Source organism: Erithacus rubecula, assembly GCF_903797595.1.
Source record: "Erithacus rubecula genome assembly, chromosome: 5".
In the NCBI taxonomy this organism is placed as follows: Eukaryota; Metazoa; Chordata; class Aves; order Passeriformes; family Muscicapidae; genus Erithacus; species Erithacus rubecula.
Genome location: NC_136687.1, coordinates 63,308,047 through 63,320,938, shown reverse-complemented (window position 1 = coordinate 63,320,938; position 12,892 = coordinate 63,308,047). Strand labels below are relative to the sequence as shown.

Genomic DNA, 12,892 nt, shown 5'->3' with positions numbered 1-12,892 from the left:
ATTACAAAATATTTCTGGAATTAGATGGAGCAAGAAAAATAATAATTTTTTTTTTTTTTGGTCTTTCACAACTTGTACTTTATGTCAAGATGACTTTGAAACAAACCTGACCCTGTCCTCTGTGTCGAGCTGGCTTTCTTGCTCTGTGAGCTGTGACACACTCAAGCACCGGGCTCTAAATCGGGGCTGGCAGACCTCTGATCAGCATGCTGGTGTTTGTAACCTCTAGCACTTTGTATCCCCCTTTCCCTCAGGATCTCCTGCCCTCACTGGCACTGGAACCATTGCTGTCACAGTGGATGATGTCAATGACAATGTCCCCACGTTTGCCTTTGACATGTATTTGGCCACTGTTCCGGAGGATGCTCCCACGGGGACGGATATTTTGCTCGTGAACTCCTCGGATGCTGATGCTTCCACAAATGCTGTTATTAGGTAGGTCGATTACTGTTGCTCCATGTAATGCTGCCTCACATCTTGCCTGAAGATTTCCCTTTCCCCCAGTGTGCATCACCAGTGTGCCTTAAAGCTGTGAGACAAAATAGAACAGCTTTATGTGTGTAACTAAATTACTTGGGCAAATCTGTCTTTTTGTTGCTTATAGGCTTTTAGAGTTATATTGAGGACAAACAGAGTTGTGGAGTTACTTTATTTTAAAAAAAAACAAACCAATTTAATTTTCAACTGCACCTACTACCTGCCTTGCTGCTGCATTCACAGCTTTTCATGTTGTGAGCAATTTTCACTGAAAGCAAATGTGCTTTGTGAGTAAAGCTTTGGTCAATTAATGTCTTCAGTTTAGCATGGAAATTACTCAAGGTAAGGCATTAAGCTTATGCCATTCAGAAAACCAGTAAAAAGTTGGAATTTGGCATTTTTGCACTACGTGCCAAAGGGTTTGTAGAGCTCAGTTGATGGAACTTAACTGGGCACTGGGCTGAACACTGTTCCCAGTTCCACAGACAAGAGTAATGAAGATACTGAATGGCAGAGACAAGTTGGAGGTTATCCACTGAGGAGAGATACGTTGTGAATGGAATATAGAGCAAATTTGTGATCTTAATCTTAATACCAAGTTTAACTATTGTGGCTGCAAATATCTCTATTTCCAAACTCACAAAGCAGGATATAAAAGTAGCTTCCTTATTTACCTTTGTTAGTTCAACTCAGTTCCTTCTTCGGAGAGCATAAGAATTCCACTGTGTCACTTTTTTTTTTAAATGAAATAAAATAAAACACAACTATGTTATGGCAAAGCAATGTCTATAAAATACTGAAATATTTTCTTTCCAACTAGCTACTAGCCAGAAATAGAAGCTTGATGTTTAGACATCTTCAGATATTTGAAAATCATCCAAAATTACCATTTATTAAATTGTGAAACAGTGATACTTTTAATTCTGTTCACTCATAGTCTAAGAAACTATTTCTGGCAAGCTCCTTTATAAAAAAAAAAAAAAGAATTCCATGCAAAGCATGAATGACTGTAATGATTGTGTCCAATAATCAGAAATTATCAGAGTGCTCTTGGATTTCTTTAGTGTGGTTAAATTGCTTTAGTATCTCTGCCATTAGTCTTTGTCATTCACTCAGTACCTCATCATAGAATTAGTTGATAAAAAATATTTTTCCCCTTCATAAGTAGTGATTAAAACATTGTTTTCAGGTTTTGTTTTACACTCTTTAGGTTCAGGAGCAGACTTTGTTTTTCTTGGACAGAACTCATCCAGATTCAGCATTTAAAGTAGACTTTAAAATATGACTGGTATTGCAAAACTGGTGAAAGCCAGAAGGACCAGAACATGTACAGTCATCTTGTCAGAGGTGCTGAGCTCTCAGAAACAACTTTTCAGTCTTGGTAGAGTCTGTTCAAAATTAAACCTTGGGTTTCCAAAAGGGATATTTAAAATCCTTGGCTAACATTTTCACATGAAGTAAAAAAATGTGCTGTGTTTTGAAAGAAGTATTTAATCTTCTGCAAAACTGTCACCTGTCCATACGTGCCAACTCTTGTTCTCCTGTTTCTGGTGATAACCTGTGAAGTCATTAAAGGAGGGTGATGGGGTTGTAAATGGCAATGCACACTTGAGCAGGCCTGTTAAAGACAGCAGGAATAAGAGTCAAAAGGCCAAATTTTAAGTGTTTGGATCAAATTCCTTTTACACCACTTGCCACCATTAGAGTTTCAAGGGGGTTTTGGCTTTGTTTTTGTTTAGTTTTCTTTGAATTGAGGTTGGCTTTTTTGCAGTTATGTTGAGACATTTGTACACTGTCCAGTTGGTTTACATGCAGATATAACTCAGAATATCTTATGACAAATGTAATGTGTCTTTATTATTTCCTTAAAAAAAAAAATCATGGTATCTTTCCAGGGCTAACATTTGAGCCACTTTATGTACGTGGAAACACAGAAGAGAAAGTTTCTGTGTCTGCAATACCCCACTCAGGGTTAAATCACTGCAAATCACAGATGAAATGTGCCTGGTGCTGCTGTTTAGGGAGATTTAAGTGGTGCTTTAGGCTTTGTGCACATTCTTTCTATTCTAGGTGCACATTGCAATGGCTGGAGAACAACTGCATATGGCCATCACATTATATCATAATTAAGCAATTAAAGTGTGCTCGTGGCGTTGTGCAGAGATTAATGACTGAGCAGGAGAAGTTGCCACAGCTTATTACACAGGCTGGCTCTCAACCCTCTCAGTGCAGCTTCTGGGCTGTTATTACTGCTGTCAGAATCTGTTCTGGTCTTAAAGAGGTGAAGATAGGAGTATTAGTCTCTTTCATTAAAGCCACTTTATTCTGAATCCTTCATAGAATGATACCTCAGAAAAGCTGAGCTCTAGCAGAGGAGCAATGCCAACCACAGCTGTGCTGGGTTATGATATTGGATATGAGAATTGTTCATTTGAGGCAGGTTTTGTTTCCATCGTTTTCTCAAAAATCCATTATCTGAATTATTAAAAAAGGGTAATATTACCCAAGTACCTTTAAAAATACATCTTTGAGATTCATTCTGTATGAACACAAGCTGGATAAGCATTCCAAGAGAAGGGATAAACTCATGTGGTAGGAAGCCAGACCCCTACAACGTGCCTGCAGTGAGCACACAGTCAGTTCTCAACACATCACACAGGGATGTGTGCACACACACATGCACCCACCGAGGGTCAAACTCTGGTCCCAATTAGCCTCTGTTAACAGACCTCTGTGGTTGCTAATTTGCTATCAGTTAATATAAATTAACACTGAAATCTAGAATAGCAAAACTCAGTATAAGGCAACAATACAGATGTTAAATGTTCATTTTATTTTGCAAAACTGTCACAGTTTTATTTTGAAAAACAGTACTTTTTCTAATTACATTCTACAAGTTCAGTGAAGAGGTACATCAGCCTTTTGGAGTAACAGTTAATGCATTAGCCCAGGGCAATCAGCACTAGAGGATGCAGTTTTGAGAGAATGTTCAGTGGTATCTTCAAATAGCCAAAGGCTCAGCCAGCTCATGTATTAGAAATCCAGAAATGTAATTTATGACAGGCCTTGAACTTTGGAAAAGTGAAACCATGAAGACAGGTGGAGAGAGTCAGAAGAAAATCTGTATTGATGCCCATCAGCAGGGTGGTGGTCAGAAGAGTGTAGACAATGGTTATTACCTGCCTTTTGTTTACTGCTCTGATCTTTCTCCCCTGGTCTTCCTCCCAAACAGCTACAGGCTGACGGGCGGCCACTCGCAGTTCACCATCAACCCTTCCACGGGGCAGATCATCACCAGCGCGCTGCTGGACCGCGAGGCCAGGCAGAACTACACCCTGGTGGTGGTGGCCAGCGACAGGGGCTCCCCCAGGGCCCTCTCCAGCTCCACCAGCGTGCTGGTGGCCGTGGCTGACATCAACGACAACCCGCCCAAATTCCAGCACCACCCCTACGTCACCCACGTGCCGTCGCCCGCCGCGGCAGGTAACCTGCTGGCTGTGGAAGCTCTTCCATAAACGGGCACTCGTGGAATGCTTTGGGTGGGAAGGGACCTTGAAGGTCATCCAGCAGCAGTCTGCCTGCTGTGGGCAGGGATATCTTCCCCTAAATCAGATTGCTCAAGGTCCCGTCTCAGCCTGGCCCTGAGCTCTTCCAGGGATGGGCATTCACAGCTTCTCTGGGCTCAAGGAATCATTTTCATCTCAATGAAACGCAAAGCTGTGCCACCAGAAACGGTTCTGAGATGTTCCTCTGCAGCTGTTTTCCTGGTATTATCTTCGTGCTGCATGGGAATGAGGAATAACAAACCTTAATTTGCCATGCACAATTTAGCTGGTGTTTTCTCTTGTGTTCCTCCCTTCCAAATTCAATTATGTTCCTATAGTTACATAATGTACTGTAAATGATCACCCACTCAGAAAAAGTTACTCTTTTGCAAGGGTTAGGAAGACAATGGCTTGTTTTTATTTCTGAAAGTCTCCTCTGAGCAATTCCTAAACAGGATTTTGATAACCTCTTCCAAAAATGCCGTGCCTATGTCAGATGTTAATTAGGTTGCCTTTCCTTGAGCCAAGAGATGAAGTAAAATAAAATAAAAGTAATCAAGCAGCAATCTTCATTTTGTGGAGCCCACACCCAAATTAAAGTTACTTCACTCAACACAGGAGTTAATTTCTAGTTCAGTTCATGTTCCATGTTTTCACATACATGGATATGTGATGCCTACAGAGAGGATTCCATGACAAATGGTTTAAAAAACAAATTTTTTTTTAACAGAAAAAAAAAAATGTATTTCCATGTCTTGGATTTTGTCTCTTAAACAATGGCAAATACTTCTCCTTTTTATGGAAGAATGAATTTGTTTACAATTCTTCTCCATTTCCAGAACAACATTATGAAATTGTTTTATTATTACATTGGTAAAACTTCATGTAATTTGACTAGTGCCTTTGTATGGTTGTTTTTGGGGTGTTTCTTTAAATTCTTTTCTCAAGGAGTACACATAGGTTGACCTGATGTTTTCTGGCAATATCTTTTATTTATCTTTTTGTATGAAATCTCTTATAACTAGGAACCTAAGGTATGTTTACTCTGTTTTTAACTTAGCAAAAACCTAGGGATATATCTACTTTTCTTATTTACAACTTTGGGGTTTTCTGTATTTTTTTAATTGAGTTCAAAAAGGGGAACTAGTAATAGTATTAATATTATCATTTCAATGACTGAAGCACAAAAATCTTCGTTTCTTCCTGTTTCATTTCTCATGGAGTTTGAATACTGTTCTTGTCTAAATACTCCTGCCCCTGGAGTACAAATCACTGCACATGACAAATAGTGACATGAAGTACAGTTTTAAGGGATGCTGTCAAAGTCATTCCTGCCTGTAAATGATTTTCCCTTAAGAGGTTGAGAACAGCATGATTTTTATACAGAAGTGGGTATTGTCTAAAGTTTAGTAACAGTAAAACATCAACAGTGTTGTACAAATTGGTTGGACAGTGTCAAATTTGAAGGACATGCCATGGATTAGATCTGTAAAGTGTGGTGAGGAACACCCTGGGTTCTTCTTGCAGGTGGGCAAAAAAAGAGGATAATGCAAGTGGTGCCCATACAGCCAAGCTTATTGTGAAACATAAATTCAAAAGACCTGAAAAGTCTGAGTGCAATCATGTTATTGTCCTAGTGTGCACTCTGTTTTACCAGAGTGCTTTTAAAAATGCAGTCCTCTTAGTTACTGTCCTTGGAATACTCTTAGAAAATTAGAAGCAAGGGGCTAGTGGGGAGAAAGGAGCAGCACCTAGGGAGTAAGAAGAGGAGAGATTGCACAGGACAGTGTTGTAGGGTAAATGTTCATGGATGCTGTCTGTTGTCTTGTGGAACCTTAATAGTCCTTGAATTCCAAGATGTTGGGGTTTTTTTTTGTGGAGAAATAGACTAAGGGTAATATTGAAAATCAAAATAGCATTCAATCTTACTGATTTTATAGTTTTTAGTGTGTGAATGTTCTAGAAGCAGTATGACAGGCCTGCAAAAGGCTGCATGTCTGTTTCCCAGTTACTGAGATCTGTATGTCCATCTCTCTCATGCAGTGTCCTGGTTTTCAACTCAGCATTTTTTGGCTGCGTGCGTGTCTTGTGGACTCACAGACTCACCTGCCCCTTGTTGAAGTCAGTTTTTTGTGAAAAAAGCAGTTGGTGTTCAGGGCAGTGTGAGAAGAGTATGGTGCTCCAGGAAAGGCTGGCATCCTGTTTCTCAGTCAGTGCATCCATGGAAGGACTGACCGAGCTTTGTTCTCCCTTTCAGGCTCGTTCGTGTTTGCTGTCACTGTCACCGACGCAGATGCCGGCTCCAACGCCGAGCTCCATTATTCCCTCGTGGGGAAGAACTCTGAGAAATTCCACATTGATCCAGCAAGGGGGGCAATCATGGCTGCAAAACCACTGGCGGGAGAGTCTGAAGTCACCATTTCTGTTCACGTGAGGGACGGCGGGCGGTACCCCAAAACGGACTCTACCACTGTCACCGTGAGGTTTGTGGACAAAGCCGAATTTCCTCGTGTTCAGGCGGAGCAGGAGACCTTCACATTCCCTGAAAACCAAGCAGTTGGGACACTTGTCACCACCGTCTCTGGATCTTCAGCCAGAGGAGGCTCCTTGTCCTATTACATCGCCAGCGGTAACCTGGGCAGCACCTTCCTGGTGGACCAGGTGACAGGACAGCTTTCTGTGGGGCGGGCTTTGGATTTTGAAGCCGTACAGAAATACGTGGTGTGGGTTGAGGCCAGAGACACAGGCTTCCCCCCCTTCTCCTCATACAAGAAATTGGAAGTATCCGTGCTTGACGTCAATGATAACGCGCCTGAGTTTGAGCAAGATCCCTTCATTGCAGAGATAGCAGAGAACCTGTCCCCACGGAAAATACTGACGGTGGCTGCTGTCGACAGAGACAGTGGTCTAAATGGACAGCTACATTATGAAATAATTGAGGGCAATACCGAAAACAGTTTCAGTATCAATCGAGCCACTGGTGAGATCAGAAGTGTCCGGCCCTTGGACAGGGAGAAGCTGTCTCAGTACACACTAACCATAAAAGCTTCGGACAGAGGCACTCCGCTCCAGAGCACAACTGTCAAAGTTATCATTAATATTTTAGATGAAAATGACAACGCTCCGAGGTTTTCACAGATATTCAGTGCTTCTGTGCCAGAAAACGCACCTCTGGGTTTTACAGTAACACGAGTCACCACATCAGATGAGGACATTGGGGTGAACGCTGTCAGCAGGTACTCCATAAGGGACACGAGTCTCCCGTTTGCCATAAACCCCAGCACAGGGGACATCACCATCAGCAGGCCCCTGAACAGGGAGGACACCGACCGCTACAGAATCAGGGTGTCTGCGCATGACTCGGGGTGGACCGTGAGCACAGACGTCACCATATTTGTCACAGATGTCAATGACAACGCCCCACGGTTTACAAAGCCATCCTATTACCTGGAGTGTCCCGAGCTTCCTGGGATTGGGCTGAAGGTCACCCAGGTTTCAGCCACCGATCCAGATGAAGGGTTCAACGGTCAAGTCTTCTACTTCATAAAATCCCAGTCCGAGTTCTTCCGCATTAACGCAACCACGGGAGAGATTTTCAACAAGCAGTACTTAAGGTACCAAAACTCCAGTGGCTCCAGCAATGTCAACATCAACAGGCACAGCTTCATCGTGACATCATCAGACCGGGGCAGTCCCCCGTTAGTGAGTGAGACCACCGTCACCATAAACGTCGTAGACAGCAATGACAACGCGCCGCTCTTCCTCGCCCCTAAGTATTTCACTCCTGTTACTAAGAACGTCAGGGTTGGCACAAATCTAATTAAAGTTACTGCGGTGGATGACAAGGATTTTGGCTTGAATTCTGAAGTGGAGTACTTCATGTCTGATGAGAGCAAAACTAATAAATTCAGGCTGGACAGGAGTACAGGCTGGATTTCTGTGTCATCTTCACTAATGGCTGATTTGAACAAAAACTTCCTGTTTAAAGTGAAAGCCAAGGACAAGGGTAATCCCCCACTCTCATCTGAGGTAGCTGTTGAAATAGTAGTGACAGAAGAAAATTACCATACGCCAGAGTTTTCCCAGAGCCGCATGAGTGTTACTGTTCCAGAGAGCCACTCTGTTGGAACAGTGGTCAGGACGGTTTCAGCGCGAGACAGAGATGCTGCTATGAACGGCTTGATCAGATACAACATTTCCTCTGGAAATGAAGCTGGAATCTTTGCTATTAATACAACCACTGGTACACTGACGCTGGCCAAGCCGCTTGATTTTGAGTTACAGCAAAAGCACGAGCTGGTTGTTACTGCCACGGATGGAGGATGGGTGTCCCACACAGGCTACTGCAGTGTCACTGTTAATGTCATTGATGTCAATGACAACTCCCCAGCATTCAGCCCTGAGGAGTACTTTCCCACCGTGTTAGAAAATGCCCCCAGTGGGACCACTGTTATTTGTTTGAATGCCACTGATGCTGACTCTGGGTCTAACGCTGTGATTGCATATGCCATCCAGTCCTCAGACAGCGACCTCTTTGTCATTGACCCCAACACGGGAACCATCACTACCCAGGGGTTTTTAGACTATGAAACGAAGCAGAGTTACCATTTAACAGTGAAGGCTTTTAATGTTCCAGATGAAGAGAGGTGCAGCTTTGCTACTGTCAACATCCACTTACAAGGGACAAATGAATATGTGCCCCGTTTTGTGTCCAAGCTTTATTATTTTGAGGTTTCAGAGGCAGCCCCCAAAGGTACTGTCGTAGGTGAAGTTTTTGCAAGTGATCGTGACATGGGAATTGATGGAGAAGTCCACTACCTCATCTTTGGCAACAGCAGAAAGAAGGGCTTCCAGATAGATGAGAAAAGTGGCCAGATCTTTGTTTCAGGACCTCTCGACAGAGAAAAAGAAGAACGAATCTCTTTGAAAGTCCTTGCAAAAAATCTGGGGAGCATTCGTGGTGCAGACATAGATGAAGTGACTGTTAATATCACAGTCCTGGATGCCAACGATCCTCCTGTTTTTACCTTGGGAACCTACAACGTACGGATCAGCGAGGGTGTTCCTCCAGGCACCCACGTCACGTTTGTCAGTGCCTTTGACTCCGATTCTGTCCCCAGCTGGAGCAGGTTTTCCTATTTCATCGGGTCTGGCAACGAGAATAGCGCCTTTTCCATCAACCCACAGACGGGGCAGGTGACGGTGACGACAGAGCTGGACAGAGAAACGCTGCCCGTCTACAACCTGTCAGTGCTGGCCATCGATTCGGGAACACCCTCTGCCACAGGAAGTGCCTCTCTGCTGGTGACTTTGGAGGACATCAACGACAACGGCCCCACCCTGTCCACCAGGCAGGGAGAGGTCCTGGAGAACAGCCGTGCAGGAACTCTGGTGATGACGCTGCAGTCGGCGGATCCCGATCTCCCTCCCAACCAAGGGCCTTTCACGTACTACTTGCTCAGCACTGGCCCTGCCACCAGCTACTTCAGCCTCAGCACGGCTGGAGTCCTGACGACGACCAGGGAGATCGACAGGGAGCAAATCAGCGATTTCTACCTCTCAGTGATTACGAGGGACTCTGGCGTCCCTCAGATGTCTTCCACAGGAACTGTGCAGATCAAGGTAATAGATCAAAACGACAACCCGTCTCAGCCCAGAACGGTGGAAATCTTCGTTCATTATTACGGCAACCTCTTCCCAGGTGGAATTTTGGGCAACGTAAAGCCTCAGGATCCGGACGTGCTGGACAGCTTCCAGTGCTCCCTGACCTCAGGAGTCACCAGCCTGTTCAGCATTCCCGCGGGCAGCTGCGAGCTGCACTCGCAGGCGAGGTCCACGGACGGCACCTTCGACCTGGCGGTGCTCAGCAGCGACGGGCTGCACGGCGCCGTCACCAGCAGCGTCCGCGTTTTCTTCACGGGCTTCAGCAACGCCACCATCGACAGCAGCGTGCTGCTGCGCCTGAGCGCGCCCGGCGTGCGGGACTTCCTGAGCAACCACTACCTGCCCTTCCTGCGCGTCGCCAGCTCCCAGCTGACGGGGCTGGGCACGGCCGTGCAGCTCTACGGGCTGCACCAGGACGGCAACCACACCTTCCTGCTGGCGGCCATCAGGCGCGCCAGCGGCCAGTACGTGAGCCCCAGCGGCGCGGCCACCTTCTTCGAGAGCATCAGGGAGGTGCTGCTCCGCCAGAGCGGGGTGCGCCTGGAGGCCGTGGACCACGACTGGTGCCTGCAGAGCCCGTGCCAGAACGGGGCCAGCTGCCTGAGGAGGCTGGCGGTGGGCCCGGCGCTGCGCACGCACGAGAGCGTGCCCGTCATCGCGGTGGGCAACGAGCCGCTGCCGCCCTTCGTGTGCCGCTGCCCGCCGGGCTACGAGGGCGGCCTGTGCCAGAGCGACATCGATGAGTGCCTGCCCGCCCCCTGCCACAACCACGGCACCTGCCACAACCTGCTGGGCGGCTTCTCCTGCAGCTGCCCCGAGGGCTTCACCGGCATGGCCTGCGAGAGGGACGTCAACGAGTGCCTGTCCAACCCCTGCAAGAACGGGGCTGCCTGCCAGAACTTCCCGGGGAGCTTCAACTGCGTCTGTAAGACCGGCTACACAGGTACGCCTTTGCTCCTCTCTACCTTACGGGCCACCAAACGTGGCCAGAGTGTGGAGATGTGCCTGCTTAGCCCAAGATTGTCCGAGCACGAGCATCCCCAGTGGATGAAGAGCTCGTGCAAAATGAGGTATTAACAGTGTGAAAGCTCAGAAGACCAGGTATTAAACTATGAGGGAGAAACCATTCTCAGTGCTACATAACCACATAAGTCAAATACAACAACCAGGTGCCCGCGATATTATTTTATTTTAGCTCTCTCCCAAGGAAAATCTCACTTACCTGATTTCCATTAGAACAGAAGGATTTTTTGCGCGAGCCGTTTGAATGTGTGGAAACCATTTCCAATGCTCAAGTATGATTTTTCTGTACATGTTATTGTTATGCATAATATTGCGGGAGCATTTCAAGTCTGCTAGAAGTGTGCCAAGCAAGAAAATCAGCCTCTGCCCCAAATTACTTGCAGGACAGAAAACAGATGAAGGATATGGGAAAAATCAGAATTAAGGCAAAATGGTCAACCTCTCTGTTCTGTATTTTGTCCCTTTGTCACTTATTTTTTTCATTAAGGGCAGAAGTGTCTGCAGCATTCCTACCCCTTCTGAGTGCTTTTTGTCTGATATTTATTACACATTCAAACACAGCAGCATTGTAACCCTAGAAAAGCAGGCTGGTCTTTGCTTCTGCCACGAGTAGGGTATTTAAGGAAGGTCTGAACAATTTTAACCAGTGCTTATAACCACTTTTTATAGAAATCAGAAAAAAAAAAAAAATCTAACCAGAGGAGATTAGGCAAGGCTTTCAGTGCCTGTTCTATGGGGTTTTTCTGTATTGCTGAAGCCCCAGCTCAGCACAGCTGTGTCCATTCTGGTGTGGGACTTGCTACCACCACCATAACTCGCCTGTAACCCACGGAGGGATCAGGGGATCCACTGTTCCTTCGGGTTTTTTAATTAAAGCAGATCTGTGTAGGACAGAATGGAAGAGAAAATTAATTAATTTCAAAGTAAAGGTTTAGCTCTGTAATTTAAATCACAGCTGCAGCAGTGGATACATACTCAGTGAAATATCAAGAATGTTGATGAGATCTTCTGCGTGAACCTCACAAATATGCTCCTGAGCCTCAGGCCAGCAGCAATTTGTTCTTAATTGACAAGCAGTTCTAATTAAGTTGCCAATCTAGGATTTTATTTCATGTTGTGTTAGCACATCGAATTATTTTGCCAGGAGCATCATGGCAAAATAATTCTAGGGCACCTATGTCCTGTAACTCTTGGTGTCATTAGCAGCACAGAGTACATGGGCGTGAGTTTGCTGTTGCAGTGAAGCAAAACACTTCGTTACCTCTAGCAGCAAACTACAGTCTATGCCTCTAGACTGTAATTTGAAACATTTATGAAGCATCCAGCTGATTCCTTCTGGTATTAAAGCTTGTGCCTTAACGCTCAGCCATTATGTCATCTGAAAACCAAGCACTGCATGTGATAAGTTGAAAAAAAAAAGATGAGTATTTTTACCAAGAGAATGTGATGAGAGACTCTTAGAGTTTGAAGTGTTGTATTTCTTTCATGCCACGAATTAAATGTGGCATCTGATAGGAGCTTTCTTAAACTCCTTGTCAACACAAATAACCTTAAAATAGACTGCCACCGAGGCAGACGTTTCTATTTGGGAGTCAGATGTTGTTTAATCAGTTGGCCATTGCAGAATCAAGAGTTATTAAAGTGTCCTGAGCTTAATTGATCAAGACAGAAAACAAATGGCACCAGTGTAATTAAAAGACCAAATATCTTTGGAGTTTAATATCAACAGAGCTTATTAGATAAGATCGTGATTAACACACAGTATATTTAGACATTTTATGTCTGCAAAAGCATATTTGAAATTCTGCAAATTAAATATTCAATGAGTTCTGCAAACAAATGTCAGTGTACTGATTGTTTGAGAATGCTTGACATAGAGGCTATTATGTCATTATTATACTGCCAACAGAAAGAGAACACAGCTGCTTGGGCTCTTAATTTGCATTCACATGTGATTAAAGATAGCCACAGTGGATGTAAAAATAAAGCCTCAAACTGTTTGTTCACGAATATAAGCCTTGAGTGCCTCAATAACAACAAAAAAGTGGCATCCAAAATAGTGGATTTCTAATTCAGTTCCCCATATACATAGCTGTGCTGCTTCTGTTGGAATGAAAATACAGTCTCATAATTGAATTTGCATGCTTGGTAAAAAAGATAACATTTACATGGTAGTGCATGCA

General features: G+C 44.6%; 1 protein-coding gene across 1 annotated transcript in view; it reads left to right on the top strand.

The window, feature by feature from the left end:
* FAT4 (FAT atypical cadherin 4) overlaps positions 1 to 12,892 on the top strand; it is a 115,707-nt gene that overhangs the window by 81,333 nt on the left and 21,482 nt on the right. The window contains exons 7-9 of the mRNA XM_079305970.1: positions 255 to 435; positions 3,710 to 3,960; positions 6,280 to 10,629. Coding sequence (XP_079162096.1) covers positions 255 to 435; positions 3,710 to 3,960; positions 6,280 to 10,629 — 4,782 coding nt within the window. The remainder of the gene's footprint in view (positions 1 to 254; positions 436 to 3,709; positions 3,961 to 6,279; positions 10,630 to 12,892) is intronic.